This window comes from Lathyrus oleraceus, chromosome 7 (assembly GCF_024323335.1).
Source record: "Lathyrus oleraceus cultivar Zhongwan6 chromosome 7, CAAS_Psat_ZW6_1.0, whole genome shotgun sequence".
In the NCBI taxonomy this organism is placed as follows: Eukaryota; Viridiplantae; Streptophyta; class Magnoliopsida; order Fabales; family Fabaceae; genus Lathyrus; species Lathyrus oleraceus.
In genome coordinates, this window is record NC_066585.1 from 200,284,170 (window position 1) to 200,310,728 (window position 26,559).

Here is a 26,559-nt window from a genome sequence, read left to right on the forward strand (position 1 = left end):
TATCCAAAGGAAAGGTTAGAAAGCGAACAAAAACCGAGAAGTTTTATCGAATCAAAAACTAATAAAAATGTCAGAGATCAGGGTAAGGGGGTTGGTTATGCAATGGGAAGGTTTTAAGCACCCAAAACATCCTAGGTACTCCTAGGGAGCCCTTTTCATAATTTGTTGTAAAGTAGGTTGGTATTTGTGAAAATTATTTGTGCAAACATGATTGGGGGGATGAGAGAAGAATGTACAAATTATTTACAATTTTGTGTTTGAATGGATGAACCCACTGCCTACGTACCATCTTAAAAAAGATTAGGATCAAAACCTCGTAGTTCGGGGTAAAAATCTCAAAACAAGTTGGTGAATTGATTGGTCCAAAAGCCTTAAGGTTTTTTGTTATCCAAGGGATAAAACTCAACCTAAAACCACAAATCCACCAGGTGAGGATAACTTCAACATGCTAGTGAGGGGTTAACCCTATAATAAGCATGGAAGACTCATTATCCATCACTAAGGATATAGGTGAGTATTATATCAACCTCAAGGATAACTCAAACCTAATAGCTATGGTTTATGAAAAGGCTTTGGCAAGAAATGGCCATTGAAACCACAAAAACATTTGGATGAGTTATATTTACCAATGAAAAGTATTTACAAAATATGGTCAAAGTTTACTTAGGATTCAATTCAAAAGAAGTGTTATGAAAAGAAAGTTTGAAAATCAAAAGCATAATGCTTAGGTTTCTAGTTATTAAAGCAAATGTTAATGTTTGGACAAAAGTTTTGGCTTGGGCTAGAGTGGAGGGAAGAAGAAGAATGGCTAGGTCCTGAACATACAAAGATAAAGGAAAAGAAATAAGACAACAAATGGAGTTCCCTTCTTGAGATTATAGTGATGATCCAAGTAGCTCCCATCCTTTGGAATAAGCAAGCAAATAAGCAAATATTCAAGCAATCAATCAAGCAAGCAAGCTCTTAGGAATCTTCTAATGGCTCTTGTATTTCTCTCTTTAGATGCACATGACAATGGTTCTTCAATTTGGCTCATGTTGGAATCCCTAGCACAAGAACACACACATCAAAAAGTTCTATAATGCAAACAAGGAATGGACAAGAGTGAGTTTAGAGATTAGGCCTTTCCAATTCATCTTCAAACATTAAGTCCTTTTTACTCCATTTTTGCATAGGGAATATCCTAAAGTCTAAGTCCTTTTGTCCATTTGCATTTGGTTCACATCAATCAACACAAAACACAAGCACAATAATATATACACAAATATGTGCTCAAGTGAGTAAAAGGCAAATTGCATTAACATAAACATGGGCTCAAATAAGCAAAGGGCAAAAGCAAATGAATAATATGTACAAGAATATTAAATTGCATTAATATAAAGTGCAAGAATTAAAAGTTAGTGGTCAATAGTTAGAGTTAGTGTGCCATAAGGCAAGTTAGCGCTATGTTAAGCAATCGTAAGTGGACTAATGTAGTAGTCACACCTATATGAGGCCGGTCAATAAAAATATAGGCAACAAACACAAGTTAGAGATCTTGATTAGTAAATCAAGCTCCTACAACTTGTCATGCCAAAATAAGATGAGAAATGATCTTGTATTGATTTAGGTTTTCTTGCTTGATTAGGAAGCAACCTATCCTTAATACAAAGTCATTCACTTGATCTATGATCAAGATGAATTATATTTGAATCAAGGAAGGTTAAACCTCCCATACATCAAGGCTAACCACCAATCTTTAACTGATTGATCAAAAAAGAAAAAGATGAAGAAGGAGATGAATAAGAATGTACGTTAATTGAACTTGAAATGAAATAAGCAAATTGCATTGACCAAAGACAAATGGAATCAAGGTCAAACACTAGTAAACAGAAGCAAAATGAAACTTAGAAGTCAAGAAACAAATAAAATATTTTTGGTATTTTTGGAAATTAAAATAAACAATTAAAGGTCAAACTTCAAATCCATTTCAAATCAACTTTGAAAAGTCCAAATGGATCATCCTAAGTTCAACAAGGTCAAACAAAGTTTGACAAAAAATTTCAGCATTTTTAGAAACAAGAAACTATTTTTAATCAATTAAAAATGCATAAAAAATAACCTAATTGAACTAAAATCTCAAATAAATCTCAAATCAATTAATAAATTGATGAGAATATTTTTCATAGATTCATCATCATTCAAAGAGGTTAGGAAAATATTTTTGTATTTTTTGAATATTGAAAACTATTTAAGATGAATTAAAAATAACCAGAAAAGAGAAAATTCATAAAAAATATCAAATGATAAAATAAAAAATATTAAAAACCATTTTTAGAAACTAGAATTAAAAAGAGAAATAATGCAATTGGTCCCATATTTTTTGGAATTAAAATGAGAGAGATATGATTTTTTGAAATAAAATAGAAATTAAATCAGAAATTGGAAAATGCTAAAATATGTGGCGCGTTGGATCCAGTCTCATTAATTGAGCTGGCACATCCAAGGGTTGTGGTATGCGCACGCACCAAAGACCACAATCAATGAGAAACATATGGTATTTTAAAAAGTCATAAAAATGAAGAGTGGAGATTAGATCTGGAGAATGCATCGCACGTCTCACATTTGATCTGGTAAACAGACGGTGGTGTACATCACCTTCTTCTCCGGCGAGCTCATCAGCGCCGGTGAGAGTTGCAGACATGGCAAACTCAACCAAACAAAGCAATCTATACATCAATGGAAAGTTGGGGTGATGCATATCACCCCTGTACCATTAGTTCTCACTTTAGATCTCCATGGGAAGAGAAATCAGAGGTGGAAAATGATGGTGTTCAACCTGAACTCAATGGATTTTCAAAATTAAGCACACTATTCAATTGCCTCTGATGAGAGGACTTCAGCCAAGCCAAGAAACACAAGAAACAAGCAATAATTAGGGAGTTTCGAAGAAGAAAAGTTTGTGCATCAACCTCTGAAATGTGGATCTATGGAGCACAATTCCTCTCAGCTATTGATTGCAGTGTAATCTAGAGATGAAGATGAAGCAAGGCCAAGAAATTTTAAGTCTCATAATTAACCAATGAAGTTGAAAATCAGATCTTAAATTTTGAAATGAAAGAGTGAATTCCTTTAGGTATGATTATGGATTCAGTTGTGCAGCATATCAAACGCCTTCAGGTTGGAAAAAGTGAAGGTATGCACCTCTATTTATAGCAAAAGGCAAGGCAATGCATGAGAATTGTGTGTGCATGAATGAAGAGGGCCTCCATGCAGGGGCCTGTACAGGCGCATGGAGGGCCCAAATCCTATTGTTTTGGCAAGCTTAACATCAGCATATTGATTTTGGACGTGCAGATATGATGTAATTGGCTTATGCATGAAGTTCGAATCAAGTTTCCATAATTGCACAAAAATCTTCCCCTCTTCGAAAATGTCTCCTCCAAAAATAAAACATGACCTTGTGGGTAATGGTTGGAAAGCTCTTGACATGAGGATCAATTGTTATGTTGGACAAAACTTCATTTGGAAATGGGAAATTAGTGAAAATTGGTCATAAAGTTCAATGTGCAAAACATGTGTATGTGAAAATTTCCAAAGTGGGCCAACTTCAAATCCTTCTGTTTCAATGATGAAAGCCTCAAATGACAAAACCTCCAACATAAACGTTGTACGTATTTTCAATACAATCAATTTAGAATCAAAGTTTGCATCATTTGGATTTTATATGAGAAAGTTATGGGCACTTGAAGTTGGACTTTTTCACATTTCAATGCCTTTGGCCCAAAGTGACCTATAATGTTTTGCATTATCACATGTATTTATTTTAGGATTATGAAAAATTGTTAAACATAACAAATGAATTGTACATCTTAAACTTTCCAATTCATTTGATCCCACCTCAGAATCATAAAAAATGAATGAATTATGTTCTTGGGAAGTTGACCCAAAATTAGGGTTTCAGTCAAAATGACCTATAATATTTTGAAATGGATGATGCCCTTCCAAGCTTTAAATCAATTTTTGATGAACATGAAAGTTGTTCATATGGTTCTTAAGAACATGTTTTCGCTTGGGGTCATCTTCATTTGACAAACGCATTAAAAGTTAGGTCTCAGTGGATTTCAAAATAGTTAGATGAATTGACTGATCAACTTCTCAAGTCCATACCTCAAACCTTGATGAATTGATGATTGAGGACACTCAAATAAGCTCAAATATGCATGAAATGATGAATGAAATAAATTCCCTTGATTGTATTTGATCATGGGTTGAGGTTGCTTCATTAGCAAGGCATAGTTGATGAATAAATGAATTAGGGTTTCCTTGGGAAACAATCCTCAAGCCCCTTTGGTTTGATTTGATCAAATTGACACATTGAGATACTTGGGATGCCTATATGATGAATGAGAGATTTGTGAACCATTGTCATGCTTGCTTTCACTTTCACCTGGCCATACTAATGAGCATAGGGTCTCCTAGGAGCCTCAGATCTTATGATTGCTCAAGCTACAAAACAAAAGATGCTAGTGACATATTTTTGTGCTTTTGGTTAGTAAACAAAGTAAGAAAAGCAATAATATACAATTCAAGCATGCTTGGTGATCTCAAACCAACTCACAAGTCCCACCCAAAGGTTAAGGAGCCAAGATGCTATGATCCTTGAGGCAAGTGCAATGCAATGTTGTGATGCCATGAGGGATCTTAGGGTCAAAATTAGGGTCTTACAGATGCCCCTATTTAAGGTCATTCTAGCCGGAGATATGAAGGTTAAAAATCTTCATCTCGACGAGGTAGAATGGGCTTAAATAATAACAAAGAGACGAATTTTGGTCCCTAAGATACCTCATGATGCAAATGTATGTATGCAAAAGGTAATACTTTGTGGGGATATATGTCCACAAAGAAAAAGAAATCCGGAGGAACTGAAAATCCATATGAGTAATACACTCATAAATGGGACAGAGACTCTGGGGAGTAAAGGGGAATAAAATGCGTGAGCAGGTCACGACTTGGAATATGCTGAGAGACACGAGAGGGATTCCATGAAAATAAATCAATGGAAAGACTCGAGCTGACGCAAAGATGCATGTATTGGGGAATATGCCAATACCGCAAAACTATCCACAAAGGATACTTCGGATAAAAATCTGGACTCAGGCTGGGAAAATCCACTAAGGGACTCCGATGGGGAATGTCCACAAAGGGCTCAACTGAGGCAACAACAAATGAGGTATTACCGTTACTGGGTAATAAGCTCAAAGAGACATGTGATCAAAACACCGATATAAGGGTGAGAGAACAACACGCTCAGGGAGAATGAATATCTAAAACCCGTATAAGGGTGAGAGATATCATTCATCTAAAATCATCTGAGGAGGATCTAAAAGGTATATTTCAACTCAGGAAAATCTGACTCCATAGGGGACAAAAGTCACAATAGGGAGCAGAAGGAAGGAGCACCAGGGATACCGGTTACTGGGCATATAATAGGTGACCAACCAAGGCGTGAATTGGGGAATATTTCCAAAACACTCATCATCCGAAAGGAGGGCTAAAAAGCAAACTCGATTACAGGATGGGCATTCGATTCCATAAGGAAATACGAATCTTACTCGACTGGGGAAGAAAAAGACTTCGACTGAAGAGTGCATGAGATATATTATCTATCACCGTCAGAACATAGATAACATACTCGCATGGAAGATTATGCACAACCGGTTACTGGGTTAATAAAGGATAAATCGACCAAAAAAAGAAAGGACATCGAGATACCAAATACTGGGTATAAAATGATGACCAATCAAAGAGGAGAAACGATCATTACCAACAAAAAGGGGGTAAATTAAAGATGACTCGCCGAAGATACATTGCTTTATCAGAGCAATTATCCAAGAGTCATATCACCGGTTACTAGGAGATATACTCAAAAGGACAAGGAATATCAATACCGAATATTGGATAAAGATAACCGTCAAAGAGGGGATTACATCTACCGGTTACTGGGTAGAAAACCACAGAAGAGAGTAACCGTCATCGGTTAGGATGAAAAAAATCAAGGGTTAACTTTGCAAGGGGGACAAAGTGGGGTTTACGACTACCGGTATGAGGGTAGAAAACCACAGAAATAGGACTTACAACTACCGGTTACTAGGTAGAAGGCCACAGACTCCGCCAGGGAAAAGATGGACGATTACTGGTTACTGAGCAATCATTCATCTAAACTACGGGGAAGTGCAAAGGGAAATAACAGGAATAGTCAATCTGGGATCGAACTAGAGAGACATAATGAAACAAGACTCAACCCTATGAGGATATAACTCAAGGGAGAAAAATTCCGTCCCCGTACATGTTTTGGGAGGATATAGAAATAATAATCATCCACAAGGACATAACTCAGTGGGGAGTGTGGGAGAAAGGGTAGACACTTTCTGCTTATGGGGGTGACTCTATATGGAGAGATCAGACACAAACATCTACTTTGGGGAAAAACTATATCACCAAATAGCAGGAGACAACAAATAAAGATATATGGCAACATGAATATCTGAATGTTATAGTTATGCATGTATATGCGTGGTTTATGTATGATGAATGCTGACAAACAGACATATTTAACACAACCCGGTCCAAGGAACAAGTGGAAAAACATCTGATACTACATCTCAAAAGAGAAAGCGAGGCCCGCCAGTGAAACTCCCAATCTGATGGGGCAACAGATACTAGGAAACAATGATCTCCGCAGGGGGAGGAGAACTAGTCACTCCGCTGGGGGAAGAAATCAACACATCTTCCTCAGAAATTCCAACGCCAATCTGAAATCAGGCAAAGTCTTAGCTGGGGAACGGAACCTGGATACGATCCGTCGTAGAAGCAACTATACTAGGGAAATTATCCAGGGGAAGGATGAAACACTGTGGGGAACAACCACCGATCAAAAAGTTTTAAAACCAACACACTTCCTCGCACTACTGGATAAATCATCTCTACCGAGGAGAAGAGAAACACTACTCCGCTGAGGATGGGAAGATAAACATTTTCGTCACTCGCTCTGCTCAGGAGGAAATAACAGACAGACTCTAATCAGACAATTCCACTAGGAAAACATTGCTGAGGACCGTACTGAGGAGTAAAAGTGGGATCAACGCTGCCGAGGATGAACAAAATCAAACCTGCTGGAGATTAATGTAGGCGAGTCTGTAGCGGGGTATTCGTTACCATTAGAGATATTGACTAAATCCAAGGTAAATCATACAAGTCGAGTCGCCACCGCACTTCTATTTATCCAAAGGAATGGTTAGAAAGCGAACAAAAACCTAAAAGTTTTATCGAATCAAAAACTAGTAAAAATGTCAGAGATCTGGGTAAGGGGGTTGGTTATGTAATGGGAAGGTTTTAAGCACCCAAAACATCCTAGGTACTCCTAGGGAGCCCTTTTCACATTGGTTGTAAGGTTGGTATTTGGTAAAATTTTGTTTGTGCAAACATGATTGAAGAGATGAGAAGAGAATGTACAAGTTTATTTACATTTGTGTTTGGATGGATAAACCCATTGCTTACGTACCATCTTAAAAAGATTAGGATCAAAACCTCGTAGTTCGGGGTACAAATCTCAAAAATGAATTGGTGAATTGATTGGTCCAAAAGCCCTAAGGTCTTTTGTTATCCAAGGGAGAAAACTCAACCTAAAACCACAAATCCACCATGTGAGGTTTATCCTTGATATTTTCATCCTAACCGATGACGGGTATCCTCCTCAACGTCCCTAGGCAAGTCTATCCTTGATATGTTCATCTTAATCGATGATGGATTTTCTTCTCTTTAAGTCTATCATTGATATGTCCACCCTAACCGGTGACAAATATTCTCTCCTTTTGGTTTTCTTCCCAGTAACCGGTAGTTATAAATCCTACTTTTTCCCCCAGCAAGTCTATTCTTACCCAGTAACCGGTAATGAATATACCTCCTGGCGGCCCTCAGCGAGTCATCCTTGATATGTTTGCCCTAACCGGTAACGGATGTCCTCCCTGTCAGATTTTGTTATCCCCGTACCCAGTAACCGGTAGTGGATAATATATTTCTGCTCCTCCTGTGTTGAAGATCTTTTCTTCCCTAGTCGAGTTTGAGTGTGTTTCCTTAGTGAAATCGTTGTTCCTGCTTGGTTTGAGTATTTCAGTTTTGTTCTGATATACCCGTTTCCCTTGCAGACGTTCCTTTTGTTCCTCGACTGAGTCTTTCCATTGATTTTCTTTCATGGAATTCCTACGGTCCCCTAGTTATTTTAAGTCGTAGCTTGGCCTACGCATAACCCTTTTCCCTCAGAGTCTCTATCTCCCCAATGATTTTTCCTTATGGAAATGAATTATACTCCTATGGACTTTCAGTCTCTCCGAATTCTTTTCCTTTGTGGCAACATTTCCCCATAAAGATTTATTTTGACATTCATATCATATGCATCATAAGGTCTCTTAGGGACCAAAATTTGTTCCTATATGTTGTTATTTAAGTCCATTCTACTGAGTCGATGCGAAGATTTTAACCTTCATCTCCTCAGTTAGAATGTCCTTAAATAGGGGCAACTGTAAGACCCTAATTTTTAACCTAAGATCCCTCATGCTATACCATCATATGCATTGGCGTTGGGATCACACGCAGGCATCCTCCTTACCCCTCACTCATTGAGTTTGCATTGGGAGAGATCACCAAGCACATTTGATTGTATCATACTTTGTATTTTATCATCTTTACCAACCAAAATACCAAAAATATGTCTTTGCATTTGTCTAACTCTTTTGTAGGTAGGGCACATGTGCTCACCTTTGATCTATCAAGCTCACATCTAGGGTTTAAGACCCTCAAGGCAATGAGATCAATCAAGAATGGGTTTACTATGGCTCTAGTCATCATATATGGATCCCCATGAGCTTCATATGTTATTTTTATCAAGAATTCATCAAAAGTTTGGAATTGGTTTGCTTTGGAAACCCTAGTTCATTTGGGTATCTTGTGTAACTTCTTCATCAAGCTTCTTCAACAATTGATTAAAGAGTTCAATGTATACTTCAAATTTCATCATCTTATCCATATATGATATCCCATGAGTCCCAAAAGTCAAGAGAATTGCAAGCCAACAAGTGGGTTGATGGGGTTTGCGCAGAGGAATTCATCTGATCAAAACTGGGTTCCCTAGATCTTATCTCCTACAATTTGTGTCATATGAAAATGATTCTAAGATAAACTTTACTATAAATGACATTCCAAACAACTTTCATGTTGAGGTATAAAGCTATTTTTGTTTGGAAAGTCATTTTTTATGGTGAAAGCTTATAGGTCATTTTGTCTAAACCCTAATTTGGAGGTCAACTCCCCAAGGCCATAACTTTCTCATTTTTTTATGAGATGAAAGATTTCCAAGTGTCAAAATCAAATTCAATATGTCTACTTCAACTTTGAGATTTGGAGGAAGAGATGATTCAACTTTTATGAGCATGTGATATGAGGATACATTATAGGTCATTTTGGACCAATACCATTGAACAAGTGATTTTCCTCAAATTCAAAAATGTCTAACTACTTCATATCAAATCCAAATGAGGACCAATTTGTGACCATTTTGAAGGACTTTGGAATAGGCACAACTTTTATGAAGGAACGTTTCTCATTTGAAGCTCACACAAAAAGTTAGCCCAGGTGGAATAAGTGAACATATGGCTTGACACTTAGAATTTTTTTTTATATGTTAAAAATTTCAAACTTCCACCTCAAAATTCATCATGATGCAAGCTTCAAATGAAAATGTGTTCAACATGAAAGTTGTTCCTCTTGATCTTACCTTTCCAAAAAGTCCACTTTCATCCATTTTGGACAAGTTTTGAATGGGATGTGCATGGCTTGAACATTGCATCATCATTTGGCAAAGATCAAACTTCAAGCTTCCATATACATTTGCCTTGCATTCCAAGTTGATTTCAGACTTAATCACACTCAATTATGGACCAAAAGGAATATTCTCATAGGCATGTACACGCCCATCCATATATGCATCACTCATTGCCAATTTTGGAAACTCAATTTTAAGGTGGAAATATGATATGATTCAGCTATAAATAGAGGCCCATATACTCAGAATTATGGACTCCTGGGCGCCAGCTTTGATCCCAAACCCCAAACCCTTCCATTATAGAGGATAATCCTGAGAATTTCCTTTGGAAATTGAGTTTGAGTCTCATTGTTTTGAGATTCAAAACTCCAGGGATCCAAGACCTTTTGTGCATTTTAATCTACTTCTGCAAGCATCCTGAGCAAGATCAAACACGAGCCAAAGCAAGAACAAGTGAATCCAGACCTACATTGAAGGTATTTTCCAGAAAATTTCATCTCTTCGATTCTCACTCAATTCTCCATAATTCTCTTGGATCCTTGGTTGCTTTAAGTCCTACCAATGTAGGCAACAAGATTGAGTTGCTTTGAGATCAAATCGAAGCAACTCAGATCATGCACCTCAAATTTTAACTCCTTGTAAATCTCAATATACTTGGAGTTAGAATAAATCGAGGCCACATTCGTGCTCAGTGCCATTTTTACTTTAAAATCATGTCGTCCTTTTTTATTTTAGTGATGGTTATGATTGGACGAGTCCGACGAGGCTCGTCTGAGAAGGAGACCGGAGATTTGCTCCGGTGGTGAGTTGGCAAGGTCCAGAGCCATAAGATCTATTTGATTTGTTTTAATCACGAGCGTTGGTTTGAATTACCAAGTTTGTGGCGCGCTGACTAAAGTCCGCAATGGATTGCGCGCTTGTGGCCACTTGATCTGCCCCCTCAATTAATGAGGGAGATCAAGTGGTCCATGTTTTTTCTGATGATTTGATTTGCATTTTATTTGTGTTATTTTCATTAATTCATATTAATTTTAATATTGATCCAAAAAATATGAGAGTTTCACCAAAAAAATTTAAATAAAAACCTCTTTCATTTTCTGAATTAAAATTATTTTTTAGATCATTATTAATATTTTTTATGATTTAATTGATTTTGTGAATATTTTTAATTGTTTAAAAATAGTTTTAAGTTTCCAAAAATTATGAAAAAAATTCTCCAAGGTCCTTTGACCTTGTTTGACCTATGATAAATCTCATGGCCATTTCTTTGGTGTTTTGATGAGGTTTTAGGAATTTGACCAACCATAATTTAATTTAATGCATATTTTAATTGATTTTAATTGATTAAATGCCAAATAAATTGTGTTGAGCTTCTAATTTTGACTTGTTGAGTTTGACTTGTGTTGTTGGGCCTTGGTCAAGGTTAATTTGACTTTGTTAAGTTAAGATCATTGGATTTAGGGGATTGATGAAATGTACATTTCATCTCCCAAAATGAATGAATGATCTTAATTTGGTAAAAGTCCTCCTTTGACCAATTTGTGTTGATTCCATTCCCCCTCACTCTTCATCTCATTCCCCTTATTTATTATTTCATGTCATGGACTTATGATATCTCTATATCCTAAGGCTAGTTGGTTGCAAAATCAACATGAGTATGGATGAGATTAGGTCCACCTTGCATATTCTTTGTTTGTGTGGTATGTTTTATGAGCATAGTCCATTATACTATGTCTCTAACATGTATTAATACCAAAATATCTATTTCCCGACCTCAAATAGTTGTGACTTCTACATAAGTCCAATTACGATTGCTTAACATAACACTAAATTGTTGACACAAAAGGCATAACATTCTAGTAAGTGAGATTATAAGTCTCCCCTCTTTCATGGTATTGTGTGGAAACTTGGCCATTTTTCCTTCCTTTAGAAGATGTCTTGGTTCAAGGATCAATGCTTGTGATAAGTGGGTTGAGTGTTCTCCAAATAATGACATAAACAATACAAAACAAAAGTAATACTAACTTCTAATCAACTAACAACTAACATTTAATTTCAAGCGATTTACTTTTATGCACTTTAATTTCAAGATTTATTCATTTGCCATTATTCATAACATTCAATTTGTTTACTTTAATGCCCTTTTCACTTTTTCCACTTGGGCCATAATTTGTGATATATTGTGTTCGTATATACTTGTTTGTTTTTGTGGTCTCTTGACCTTAATATACATAATAAGAATAAAAACCCTAAAAAACACTTTTGTATGGACTGTTGGATTTGATCTGAGAGAATGGACTTAGAATTAGGCAACACTCCCTATGCAAAAGGACTTGGCCAATGCCAACTTTCATGTAACCAAGTGCTTTTGAAGTGAATTTTCATCTGATACAAATAATGAAGATCCATCTGAGTTCATCTGCAACATGATCATATTGAAGCTGTTATTTTGAACTTGTGTGTAATGCCTACTTTTGGAAGTCATCTGATGCATGGGAAGTTTTGAAGAAGAACATGGAGTTGATAAGCTTGGATGTGGCTATCTTTATTTGATGCCTTGCTCTCATCTTGCTATTTGTGTATTGATATTGCTTGATTCTAAAGTCCAAGGGAAATTTGGGTTTCTATATGACATTCTTGTCTATTGGATTGTAGCCCATTCGTCAGATCTTTTCAACTTTTAACTTTTTAATTTGTGCTTAGGATTAGTCCCTTCATCTCTTCCCCATTTATTTAATTTCAAATCCCTCCCTCCTTTAAAAAATCTTCTTTGCTTATGTTTGTTTTCTAAACTTAGACCATTTTGCAAGTTAGAAACTTTGGCCTTATGCCATCGCATTTTTAAACTCTTTTTTTAATCAAATTTGTAAATGAACTTAACTATACTTGACTTAGAATTTCAAAATCCAAAAAGAACTAACACTCATTCAAACCATTTTGAGGCTTCTTGTGCCTTTTTTAAACTTAAACTTTTTGTTAAAACCAATTCACTCACTTTGAAATTGATATCACAAACTACGAGGTTTTGATCCCTCATTTTTATGTTGGTACGTAGGCACAAGTTCGAAGGTCTTATCAAACACAAAATATAATTAATGAATTATTTTCTCATTCCCCCCACTATATTTATTGCAAACATCATTTTGTATAAAAACATATATGCACACAAGAAAGGGCGCCCTAGGAGTACCTATGACACTTTGGGTGCTAACACCTTCCATCTATGTAACCAGCCCCCTTACCTGTAATCTCTGTCATTTTATTAGTTTTGATTTAAAAACTTCTTATTTTTGGGTTTTGTTCGTACTTTTCCCTTTTTCCCTTGGAAACAATAAAAGCGCGGTGGCGACTCTAGTTCAATTGACATTAAGCTTATCCATAGCTTGATGGTCATGAATTTACCGCTACAATGCCTAATGGGAATATTCCGACTGGAGAAACTTTGCAAAAGAGATGTGCCGTCAATGGAGGAATCGACGACAACACATCTTAAACGAACCAGTCATCCATGGTGCAAGACCAATTCAACAATATATGGCATGGTTTAGGTCGGTGACAACACAACAATTTGTGTCTGAGTCGCGGTATTTGATTGATCCACGCCAACTAGCTTCGTCATCGTACGCCCAACAACAAATCCCCGTCCAACACCAATGTCAAACCACCCAAACCCAACAACCAGCCTCACAGCAATAACCTACCACATACGCCCAACAACCAAACACCCAACCTCGCAAACCATTCATGCCATCCACCCAACAACAAAACACCCAACCTCGCAATCCATTCATGTCATCCACCCAACCACAAAACCAAGAACCAAATCCTATCCACCAACAATCATACGCTTCAACCACAACCGTCTATAGCCTAGATGATTCATATGAGTCACTTCATCATATCCCCCCACCAATGACCACACAAACATCCCATCACCAAATCACACAATCATTGTTTAACTATAATACACCCCAGGAACCATTGCTTCGTTTCCAAAACGATTCAATGTCCCAATTCGGGCAACTATACCGTTCACAATCCACCAAACCCCATCGACCTAACTACGATGACATAGGCACCAAACTCCATTACAGAAGCGTCGTTGGCCAGAACCCCCCGGATATTTGGAACAAATGATGGCATATCTGTCAAATACCATTGGAACTTCCGCCGGACCTTCACATCAGCCATCATTAGATCATATCAGCACGCAAAGACCCCAAACACCTCAGGAAAATCGTGGGATACCTCGAAGACAAACTAACGCACCTGGATGTGGAACAGGGGGACGTTTCGATCAGGCCGTTCATTAAATTTTTGTCAATCCCATGTAACATTTATTATATCATGAATAAAATTATCTTTTTTACATTGTTTTTTATTATTTAATAAATAAATAAATATTAAAAAAAATACAAGGGTGTATGCGCCAGATGAATTGGCGCATACACCACATGCAACAAGTAGGCGCCATAGGCATTGGTGCCTTCTCATGAGCCAGCCAATGCATGTGCCACTAAAGGTGGCGCCTCCTCATGATGGAGAATGGATGCGCCAGTTCATTTGGCGCATCTGTTTTAAAATGTGGTTATTTTGGATATTTTTTTTGAAAAAATGGTTATTTTGAAAATTTTGGTTATTTTGAAAAAAAAAAATCATAATATGATATGTATGCATTGAATTAATAATAACTGATCAAATTTTATGAGAATGAATGTATTTTAATCTAGGATCTTTGTTAAGTTTAAATGATTAGAAAAGATAAATTTAGGTTATAATGATTAACTTAGGTTGTGATGCTCGATTGTGAAATGTACATTGGTGTGTACTCATGAACAAGTTGTCACTTGAGATGAATCGTCCTACCCACGTGAGTGCCCGAATGGCATGAATGGTGAACGATATTTAGTTGCGAGTTAATTGTCTTTGCATGGAGAGATATTACGATATTTTAATTTATGATAATAATCACGTAGGGATTGATGAAAATAATCATATAGTGATGGATGAGAGTAATCGTGTATTCAAGAATAACCGCTATTTGTGCTTGTCTTGAGTTCGAGACTTATGTAGAGTCGTAACCGGGAACGACAAATCATTCAGATGGATCCCGTGGCACATGTCTTGACCCATGTAAGAGGTGATTATCAAGGAAAGTACTCTGATAGTTGTGGGAAGTTCGTGACCCATATCTTAACCTATGTGAGAGGCGTTTGCCAAGGAAAGACATTCCTTAGAGAGCAGACCTTTGTGACTCGTGTCTCATTTCCTAAATGTAGGATAGGTAAGGGAAAGATACCCGACGTGACAGAGATTCGTGACCCGTGTCCATAGTCCCAGACGTGGGATCGACCGGGAAAAGATACTTTTTGTTTGCATTCCTGAATAGTGATTTATTAGGTAATGTGAAATCGAGTTCATATTTCTCCATACGAAACGGAAATCCCTTAGATACTCAAGTTGCAATTCTATTATGCGAATGACTTAAGTTAGAGTATCATATAGTAACCATTTTGAGCCGAATGGTGTAATGCCTCAACTTATATTTAGCGCATTTTAATTGTTTATTAGTGTTATTTTGGATTATATTGAAGTTGTGATGTTTTCGGAGTGTAGGGTATTTTGGTATATTTACTAATTATTGGGGTTAAGAGTTAGTAGAGCAGATAAATAGTACTATTTTAATTATTACTTAATTATTGGTAATAAAACAAAATAATAAGAATGGTATAATATTGATTAAATAATTATCTAATTGAATATTTATTTAGTTTAAATATTTATTTGATTTAAATAATTAATTAATTGATTAAATAAAATAATGTGTTAATTTTGTAAATAGTGGAAAGTAAGAGGTAGAAGGAAACAGAGTTGGATTTAATTGGGAAAAAGGTATAATTTTGAAATGTAAGGTCATATAAATACTAAAAGTGGTGAGAAAATTAGGTTAGAAATCCACTTTGACAGAACATGAAAGAGACAGAGAGAATTCTGGGAAAAGGTGAAGGTTTGAGAGTAGGGATTCAAGAATTTTTCAGGAGGATCAACTTTACGGCAAATTCGAGGTAAGGAGAGGGAGGGGGGAGAATTGTCTATATTTAGGTGATTTCATACTTGCTTGATAGTGAGGGTTCTTTACCCTCCTATCAGTACCCTTAGGGATTATTTGAGTTTTCCTTATTTTCCTTTATGTGATGAATGAGCTACGATATTTTCTTGCCTATTGTCAAATTTTGTTGGGTTGTTGTTTTGCGTGTTTGCTCTAAAATCCTGATATAGGATTTGGGATAAATTCCCTAAGGTCTCTATAAGTTATTGTTGAATGTGATGACTTTGTATTGTGATGATCTGTTTGTTCATTATTTTGGTTCTGTTGAGTTAGGAATTTACCCCCAGGGAATTGAACGACTCTTCTTGGATCGTTTGATTTCTTAAATTTGTAATATTGGGATTCCGAACTGTTTTCCCCTATTATTCCTGAGTCGATTGATTTTATGTAGTTTTTCCATAATTTAAGAAAAACTTAATTTTTAAATTGTTTTAAGGAAAATCACTTTTTGGCAAAAACTTCAAAATTGAAAAAGTTATTTAAAAAAATTGGATTTTTGGGAAATAGTCGAAAAATCGAAAATCTTTTCAATATGGAGAAAAACGCAATAAAATCGTAGGTAGATTTAGAAAGTGATTGACCGCCTTATTTCTGGCATATCTTGAGTTTTGGGACTCAGATTGAGGTGCGATTTGAGTGTTGGAAAGCTAACATGATAGTCTTTATTTTGAAGTAGAGAAATTGGGTATAGGGGTGCTACAACATGAGCAATTTGTTGCTTTTTATACCAGAGGCATAGTCAATTTCAGTCCAGCGTTGGTCATCATGGTTCAGGCATAACTGAAGTTTCATAAGTCCTTTTGGGATGCCGCCAATTGATTTAGAAATAGGTTTAATGATCTTTTCAAATGGAAATATTCATATTTTCCTCATAAGTATACAATTTTTTGTGCCATTTTAAAGTCAAGCGAAACATTTTTCCCAATGCGAGTACCCATCTGTGTTGTTTGATTAAAATAAACTGATTGATGTATTAAGTCCTAAAATAAAAATCATATTATTAAAATAGACTCTATAAGCTTTCTAAAACATATTCATTTGCTTGATTCCAACATCGTTTTGAGAATAATAATATAGAGAGGGATTACAGTGAGGCATGTGATTGTCAACTTATAGGTTCAAGAGTGGAACCTTTTTGAGAATGTTTGAGACGTCTGTTTTGTTACAATTTTGTGATGATGTTAATGTTGTATGATGTGTTGTATATAATCATGTATTCATGTATTTTGGAGATAGGTAGGACTTTGGTCCAGTGATTGCCTGGTTCATAGTGGGACTATGACGGTCTCATGTCCAGAGAGGAACCAAAGATATGGGAATATCAGTAACATAACTTTGATCCCAATGATTTTGGTACCGTGTGCATTTGAGATGGAGATGGTGGAATTGCATTGCATTTGCATTATGATCTATTTGATTGTCCTTTGAGTGTAAATGAGAATATTGTTATATTCGTTATTACTATCATTTCTTGATGGTTCTCACTATTAATATTTGTTAGATGCATTTTCACCCCTAGTTTATTATTCTGGCATTTATGCTCCTAGGGAGTCGAGGCAATGAGGTACATGAGTAACTTCTAAGTTAGGGGATGTCGTCAATGCCCCATTTAACTTTTATCATTGGATTTTATAGGACTCGCTCAGATATGTAGCACTGGGGATGGGATGTCTCCCGTCATTTGTGTTATGTTTTGTTGGAGTTGTTGTTGAGACTTTATGTCAGACTTTGTTTAATTTCAGATGCTTATTTACATGACTATTTGGTATTTTAGACTTTTATGCTTTGGTGAAGCATGCATGACACTCTAATATGTGGTTTATATTTGAAATATTTTATTAAATATCGAGTCGGGGATTAGGGTATTACATGTGGGCCCATAAGATAGGATAATCCACTGAGATTATCATCTAACCCTATTATATTGTTCAATTTTAAGGTAACTCAAGTCAGGATAAAGGAAAAGGTAAGTCCGTGCAAAGTTGTTCCGAAGATTTTGATGTTTTGATCTAGTTTACGTCGTATATATCTTAGTTTTTTTTTTGCTAGGCACTCATGTATACCATGTTCCATATGATATATTTTGGGTATCTTAGACATGTATATAAATGATGTCGTTAGGCACTTATGTTGTATCAGTACCAATTAACACTTGTATGATATTATTCTAGATTTATATTATACTGGGGGTTATAATTTGTATCAGAGCAAGTCTATTCTCGAACCAGCCTTGAAACATGATAAGTAATTCAAATCCTGCCTCATATGTGTGTATTTCCAACATGATTATTAATGTCACGATATATAATATTAGGCTTTATCAACCTAATTATATGTGTGTGGTAGGTAGGATCATGACTAAGCGACCATAAGGACTCTGAATGTCTAGTAGTGCTTGTGCTCATAGTGTAAGACTAGGCCAAGAATTTGGAAGTAATAAGGATCAATGAATTACATTGATAATCCAACATCAGTAACGAGAGTTTGTAATGCGTAAATTTCAGGGTGGTGCACAGTTCAAGCCATCCGACACTACAAATAGAGTCAGAATTTTAAGGGTATCTTTCGGATGAATCCACCTGAATTTATAAGGAGTTTGAACCTTTTGTAGCACAATATTGACCCACTGGCATGGAACAATTCTTGTAAGAAATTTCATGCACTGAGTGTTCATCCTAGCTGATGACGAAGAACAGTGAGGAAGAAAGGTAGTTTTGCCACTCATATGCTAAAAAGCTCAGCAGCAAGGTGGTGTACCAATGTCTCAGCTAGTATGACCACCAGGGAATCTTGAATGAACGGAAGTACTTCGAGGAAGTATGGCTAGAATGGTACCTTCCAAATAGGTTGAAGGCTTAAGAGGTATTGAAATTTAGCAACTTCGTCAAAGGATTATGGTAGCGAAGGTGTATGTGGAAAGGTTCGAGGGCATGATTTGTTACTCCAAGCGAATCGTTTTTGCATTGGACGAAACATAGAAAGTAGACCAAATTTGTGTTCGGTTTTAGAAGGGAGATCAAGTTTAAAGTAACCTAGTAGAGATTCAATGCTAATGCGGGACTGTTACGACAACGTTATGATGCCAGGGCAATTCAAGAAGTTTAAGGTTGATAGATAGTTATACCTTGGTACCAAGAAAGGATGTGATAATAGTATATTAGTCACAAGTATGTATGTTTGATTATCTTGTGTTAGTATAGCTCTAGAATATCACACTTCTTTGTTCGAGCAAGCACATTTGGTTTGTTGAGATTTCGAGTATGCGACAAGTAACCGAAAGCTAGCTAAGCTTAGGTATGGGACTAAACGGGGATCATGAAAGCAACCAAGTCTAATGACCTTGTAAGTAGGTGGCAAGAGTTACCAGTCATGAGTCATCCAGATACATAACCTTCGTGTGATGAAACTTATTGTGAATGTTAAGTTCATAAGGGATCATGGTGTTAATTCACCATATGCTTTTATAGAGGTTTTTCTAAGTCAAATTGTTTCTTGAGTCTTGCCTCCTATACTATGCCATTAGAACCTAACTTTGACCATCTTGGAACTTGTGGAATCAATGCTTACTTGTCAAATCGTTTTTCAAGTTTTCTCTTATTATTTTTTTCAGTACTTTTTCTCTCTGTCAAACATGTTTATTTTATTAATTTTTTGTTGATGACAAAAGGGGGAGAAAATTATGGGAGTATTTAAGAGGATTAAAAGTATTTTTGAAATGTTTTTTTATACCTGAACCCTCATCACAACTTATTTAATGCTTAAATATGAACATATATGTATCATGCTATCAAGATAAGTTTAAATAACTTGGATAAGACTTATGGGGAGCTTACAAAACTCAACCTTAGAACTATTAGACTTAGAGGGAGCTTACAAACCTCAGACTCTAATTTGTCAAGTTAGTTAAACTGACCAACCATTGTTCTTAAATACTTTTTTTTGTCATCATTAAAAAGAGGGAGATGGTTGGAATAAGATTTGTTCATATCCCTTGGGTTTTAACGATAAAAATGTACTTAAAGAACAATTGGGTATACTAAGATATGTTCAAGCGTGTAGGATCATAAAGCTTAAAGTATATTCATAATTGACCCTGCTGAGAGCACTTGTTGACAAGCTGAATGTCTCAGATTCTGATGGATCAGAATATGATGACTCTGAAGGACCAACTTCCAAGAGATCAGACTTTGGTCATGATACTTCTGCCTCTGGTGACAACTCAGATTCTGGTGTCCTTAGATAGAAAAGCTCAGTCTGTGGTATGTACTCTATCCCTATAGCAGACTTATCTTGTCAATACCAGACTTAGGGTAAAAGTTAACTAGAGTCCCATAGTGCAAGGCTTAAGAAAAGCTTATGGGACTTGTCTAGTTCGCTCTCTGGCCTGGTTTATTCCTAGTATACAGTAGACTATGTTATTACACTTTGGTTGAAGATCTTAATAAGATTTTTCTTCTTGCTTCATTTCAAATGTTTCATTTGTGCAAAATAACTTTCCAGCGATTCTTTTACCTGCCTCTATAAAAGGGATCTGAAAATTTGAAGGAAGGTGAACAACTACTACACAATCTAACATAATGTGTTAAGTATAAACTTTGAGCTAAAGTTTCATATGTTCATTTGCATAAGCTCTTAAGATTTCTTATCTTTGTATATTTTAGAAATCTTAAGTGTCAAGAAACACTATTGTTGTTGTAATACTTCTATACTTCTGATTGTGTATCAAAGTATAGTTGTGAGATTTTCTACTAAATTGTTTTAAAGTAGAGTAATTTTCTTGCAAGGTTGCTTGAGCAGTGAAGTCTCTTGCATGTGTGCTTGAGCAGTGAAGTCTCTTTCTGGTATGATCGAGCAGAAGTCCCTTGCAGGATTGCTTGAGAGGAAGTCTCTTTTAGGATTGATTGAGCAAATGAAGTCTCTTTCTGGATTGGTTGAGCAAAGTTGTGATCAAGATTTATTATAGTGAAAATATCTTGTGTGACAAGGGGACTGGACTACTCTCAGCTTAGGAGAGGAACCAGGATAAAACTTTGTATGTTGATTTGCTTATTGATTCTGAACTTTATTATTATTTAGTTTCTATTGACACTCTAATATCTGACTATGAACTTGCTCATCATAATCGAAAAAGAATCAATACGCAATTCAATCTCCCTTCTTGTTTTTTTTCACCTTCATATTATGGCAAGCTGTCAAGATCTAGTGTGCCTATAGATGGTCTACACATCTCCTTAGCAACTCATCAACACATCTTTTGTGTAGAAAAGGTTCATCCCCAAAGTAACTCTTTTACATATGAAAGAACATCTTTCTTTGTTGGGAATTGAATTATGATGGGACATACCCACTGACCAAGTAAATTACAATGTATGCATACCAAGATGTCATGCCATAAGTAATCATGAGCATCTGCTCACCATGAATGGTTTCCTTGATGTCTTCAATTTCGTGCCTCTGGACTTCATTAGGGAGTCTTGACAAGTGATCAGCAACAAAATTTTCTACTTCCTTCTTGTCCCTAATTTCCTAATCAAATTCTTATAGCAACAACACTCATCTAATCAATCTTGGCTTTGGATCTTTATTTGAATAAGGTACTTGATTATTGCATGGTCAGTGTATAATATCACCTTGGTGCCCACCAAGTATGGTATAAATTTGTCAAATGTGAAGACAATTGCTAACAACTCTTTCTCAGTGGTGGTATAATTAATTCGGGCTTCAATGAGTGTTCTACTAGCATATTAGATGGTGTGGAACATTTTGTTGTGCCTTTGGCCTAACACAGCTCCAATGGAAAAGTCACTAGCATCACACATAAGCTCAAACGACTTAGTCCAGTTAGAAGTTTTCATAATAGGTGTTGAAATAAAAGCATGTTTCAACAATCGGAATGCCTTATCACACACCTCACTAAAGACATGTGGTACATCAAGCTGCAGTAGTTGGCACACAGGTTTTGTGATCATTCAAAAGTCCTTGATGAATCTTCTGTAAAATCCAGCATGACCAAGGAAATTTCATATTCCTTTTATGTTAGATTATGGAGGAAGCTTCTCAATAACTACAATTTTTGCTTGATTCACCTCTAATCCTACCTTCAAAACCTTGTCCTCTAAGACAATTCCTTTGTTAACAATGAAATGACACTTCTCCCAATTTAAAACCAAGTTATTCTCTTCACAACGAGTGATTACCATCTCTAATTTGTCTAAGCATTTTCTGAATGACTCTCTAAACACTGAGAAAACATCCATGAACACTTGCATGGAACACTTTATTAAGTCAGAAAATATGGTCATCATACAACGTTGAAAAGTTGTTAGAGCTTTACATAGTCCAAATGGCATCCTTCTAAAAGCAAAGGTTCCATAGGGACATCTAAAGGTTCCATAGGGACAACGAGTGATTACCATCTCTAATTTGTCTAAGCATTTTCTGAATGACTCTCTAAACATTGAGAAAACATCCATGAACACTTGTGTGGTTAAGAAAAATTCATTTTGAAAAGCTTTTAGAAATGCAATCAAAGTTTAAAAATATTTTGAAAAAGTTTAAATGTTTAAGCAGCGGAAAATAAATTGCAAAAAATAAAGAGTTAATGGAAGGAAAGGACATCGAGAATTATAGAGGTTCGGTCAAAATAAGAAAATGACTTATTCCTCTCCCCAATAATTGATCTTGAGAGTATCCAATAAACTTTGAGAGTTTTTAATAGGTAATGCTCACAAACCCCCTTACACAAAAAAACTGGTGACTTCGAACTAGAACAACAAGACTCTAGAATTTAGCAATTCGAATCTTCTCTTTCAAATGGTGGATTGAAGCAATTAGTCCTTTTTCCCTAAATGATAGATCGAATAGGGTAGTCTTCTTTCCACGAGAACCTTGAAGCGGTTAGTCTTCGAATTTCTACACAATTTTTGTGAGAACTAGCTATCTCTATAATAGATGCAATAGATGATGTTTGCGGGGGGGGTAAAATCGCAATCGATTTGAGAGATGAAAGAGAACAGGCTCGGTAGTTTGATTGATGAGAGAGATGAGATTTGCAAAGAGTTCTATTGGTATAGTCATTCTAAATAGAGGAAACATTGAAAATAAAGACGTGTGATGGAATAATGGCTTATTGATTTTACATGAGTTAGTATTGAACTTGAAAAAGCATAGTTAAGTAGAAAAGTGGAGAAGTCGATCCATTTCAAATTATGAGTTGGTTTTAGTTGGAAAAGAGAGAGACAAATGTACTAAAAATATCCAAAATTTATTGTCGAGGTAGCTAACAAAGCAAGTGCAAATGGAATTTTTTCAAAACATATAATCTCTTATATTATAGATTTTTAATACATATTTGACATGCGGTTTTTTTTTATTCATGCTTTTTTAACTCACGAGTTTACCTCTAAATTTATCTACGATTTCTTTTATACCCGATTGAAAAAGTCACCCTAACCTTTTAACTCCTAATTTTTAGTACCAATTTTATATCTGTCCCTTTTGGTGGATTTATTTTTCACATGATTTGAAGCAGGGCCTACACATGAGACTTCTGTTTTTACAAATATCACTCGCTTTTGATATAACTATATATAGCAGTTCTTTCTAATGTACTCAAATACAGAAAAATCTTGAGAATAATACTCTGTAAGCTTTCTTATTTTCTAACAATCTCAAACAATTTTGTTTTGAAGACATTAAACTTTCTCTATAGGGAACAATAATCAACTAATTTCCCTTTCCCAATAGAAGCTTATTGAATTTTTAATTTATAACTTGATTACAGCAACTTCAAATTAAAACTAAGGATAAACTTCAATGAGGGACTTGAAGCCACATATAGGAGTAATTTTGTAGCGGCTGAAACCTGCATCGTATATGAGTTTCTCCCATTCTTTCTTTGTTCTTTCTTTACCAAGAAACATTGTAAGCATCACTACATCATACTCCAATTGCAACTCAGTTAATCCACGATCATCACTGTTTTCATCAATTGATATGTCTATGATAATCACTTTTCCATCTTTCCCTTTGTGTGAAATTGCTTCTTTACTGTTCTTCAATATCTTCAAAGATAGTTCATCATTCCAATCATGCAGAACCCACTATAAAAATAAAACAATTTAAAATTTAATTTAATCATTAAGTTGATACAAAATATGCAACATAAAATTGACACTAATGCATATACACAAACGCAACATGACATTGAAATAGTGATACAGCAATCAAATATAAACATGTGTCTGTATGTCATTGTCAGTATCGTGTCTGATTTCTGCGTAAATGTTCGTGGTCCATGGTTTACCGGTGAAAACATGTACAAAATAAAATGAAAGTATTTAGTAATAATTGATGAAAAGAAAAGTACCTTGAGTAAAACAGCATCAGCAGAAGGGACAGACTTGAACATATCTCCACCAACAAAGTTCAAATTTTCATTTCCAGTTAAGTTACCAACAACCTGTGGCTGATCAAAAACAGTGCATTTGATGTGAGGAAATGCTTCATGAATGAGTTTTGCAACACCACCAGTTCCACCTGCCACGTCAACCAAAGACTCCAAACCCTCAAACGCATGCTTATTCTCTTGAATAGCAAGCTTAAACAATCTAGAATCAGCCGCCATAGCATCTTGAAACATACTCAAACTGTCAGAATCTTTGTTAAGAAAATCCCAATAGTTCTCCCCAGTTGCACACTCAAAAAGTGTTTGTTCCTTATCCTCATGGAACCATTTCTTTGAAACACCCCACATGTCTAAAGAACTTGGATGAAGTGCTCCTTTAACAAGTGATGATAAACATGTTGATTTACCACTTACCAGAAGCTTTGAAGAAGGTGTGAGAACATACGCTGTTTCTTCTTCTCCTTCCTTGCTTTTCACTGTTGTTTTAGCAAAGAAACCATTGTGTGTTAACAGACGCAAGAATCGATAAAGGATGTTAACTTTAGAGGGGTGAAGTTTCAAAGATGAAGATAATTCAGGGAGAGTCATTGGTTTTCCATGGTTATGAATTGCATCAGCTATGCCTAGTTCCATGGCGGATTTGAGTGCCATGGAACTTACAAAGTTGTATACATGTTTGTATAAATGGATTTGAGCATGATACAGTTCACTTTCTTCAGAACCGTTTGTACTGAAATCCATTTCTATTGTTTGTTAACTTTGGTGTTTTGGTTGAAATGGGTATGAAGAAATTATAAAGTAGAATGGACCTTTTTATATGATTCATATGTTGAAAGAGGATATAATAATATATGCCGAAGAAGGCGGAAAAATAACACATTATCTTGTGTCTTTTTTTGCTGAGAATCTTATTAGAAATTATTGAGGCGGCAATATTTTAAATTAGTAAGTAGAGTTTGGGTAGGTGTGAGGAGTGAAGATTAGCTATTTTAATTTGTGCTGTTTTTATTTCTACCTACCTATATTTGTAGGTGTGAGGAGTAAAATGTCTAATATTTATTTGTAATTTTATAATTTAATATTTTAAATAAGTTTTTTATATTTATAAAATTTACTATTAATAAAAATATTTTGATAATTAAAACTTATTCTAATATTAAAAATATATAATTCATTGTTTTTTAATTATTAAATTTAAAATATAAATAACATATTATATTAATATTTAAATATAAATAAATATTGTCATCTGATATTAAACAATGAATCAACAATTTTCTTTCACTAAACTTAATAATGATCCTTCTTAATTCAATACTATTATCTTAATAACTGTATGAACAAAATATATATATTCGGATGAAATAATATTTATGCAAATATGCATTTTATCTATTTTACCAATTATTTTAATTTTGTCTTGATAAATATAATCACAACAAAATTCTAGTAGTGTTTTGTCGTGATTCTAAATATTGATGGATGTGGCTGTGAGTCAAGTCAAAACACACATATTTTGTTGGAAAGGAAGGAAATTATATATAAATAAGTTAATCAATAATTGTGATAGAATTATGTCGATCACCGCATTGTGTAAGCAACATTCTACACTACTCATTCCGCCTATCTATTTAGAATAGTTTTTTTTTTAAATAAATAACTCAATTTAATTTTCAATCCATATTTTTCAATTTTATTTTTAATCAATATTATTTTTATAATTTGTAATACTTAATAAAAGATATTTTAATAAAAATATCATTCTTTTTTTTATTTATTCATTTATTTTAATCTGGATGAAATAGTATACTAAGTCACATACATACGCAGTTCCTATTAAAAAAATCTTTTTAGAATCGTTGAACGAATCACTTTTCTTATAATATTTCAAACAATCTCAAATTATCTTAGAATTTGTATGTAAGATTATCCAGAATAATTTAGTCTATACTCGAGTTTGCATAAGATCAATAAAAATTTGAATATAAGGAAGATGAAATCTGGAATTTTGTGCGAAGATAATAGACTTTTCTAATGTGTTTTTTTGAATCTAAAATGCTCAATTTATAGGCAAAACTGATGTTATTTCATAAGGTTGTGACCTATGAAGAAACACACACTTTCAGCAATCACTTTTGCTAAATGTTGCATTGTTTCGCCTACAATAACACTTTTCAAACGTTG

At 35.1% G+C, this 26,559-nt stretch overlaps 1 protein-coding gene across 1 annotated transcript; it reads right to left on the reverse strand.

The window, feature by feature from the left end:
• Positions 1-23,458: 23,458 nt before the first annotated feature.
• Positions 23,459-25,159, reverse strand: LOC127108081 ((+)-6a-hydroxymaackiain 3-O-methyltransferase 1). Its single transcript, NM_001427112.1, has 2 exons — positions 24,337-25,159; positions 23,459-24,070 (listed from the first exon to the last, which is right to left on the reverse strand). Exons 1-2 carry the CDS (start codon positions 25,114-25,116, stop codon positions 23,768-23,770), a joined length of 1,083 nt encoding a protein of 360 aa, NP_001414041.1. The 5' UTR covers positions 25,117-25,159; the 3' UTR covers positions 23,459-23,767.
• Between the last annotated feature and the right edge of the window lie 1,400 nt (positions 25,160-26,559).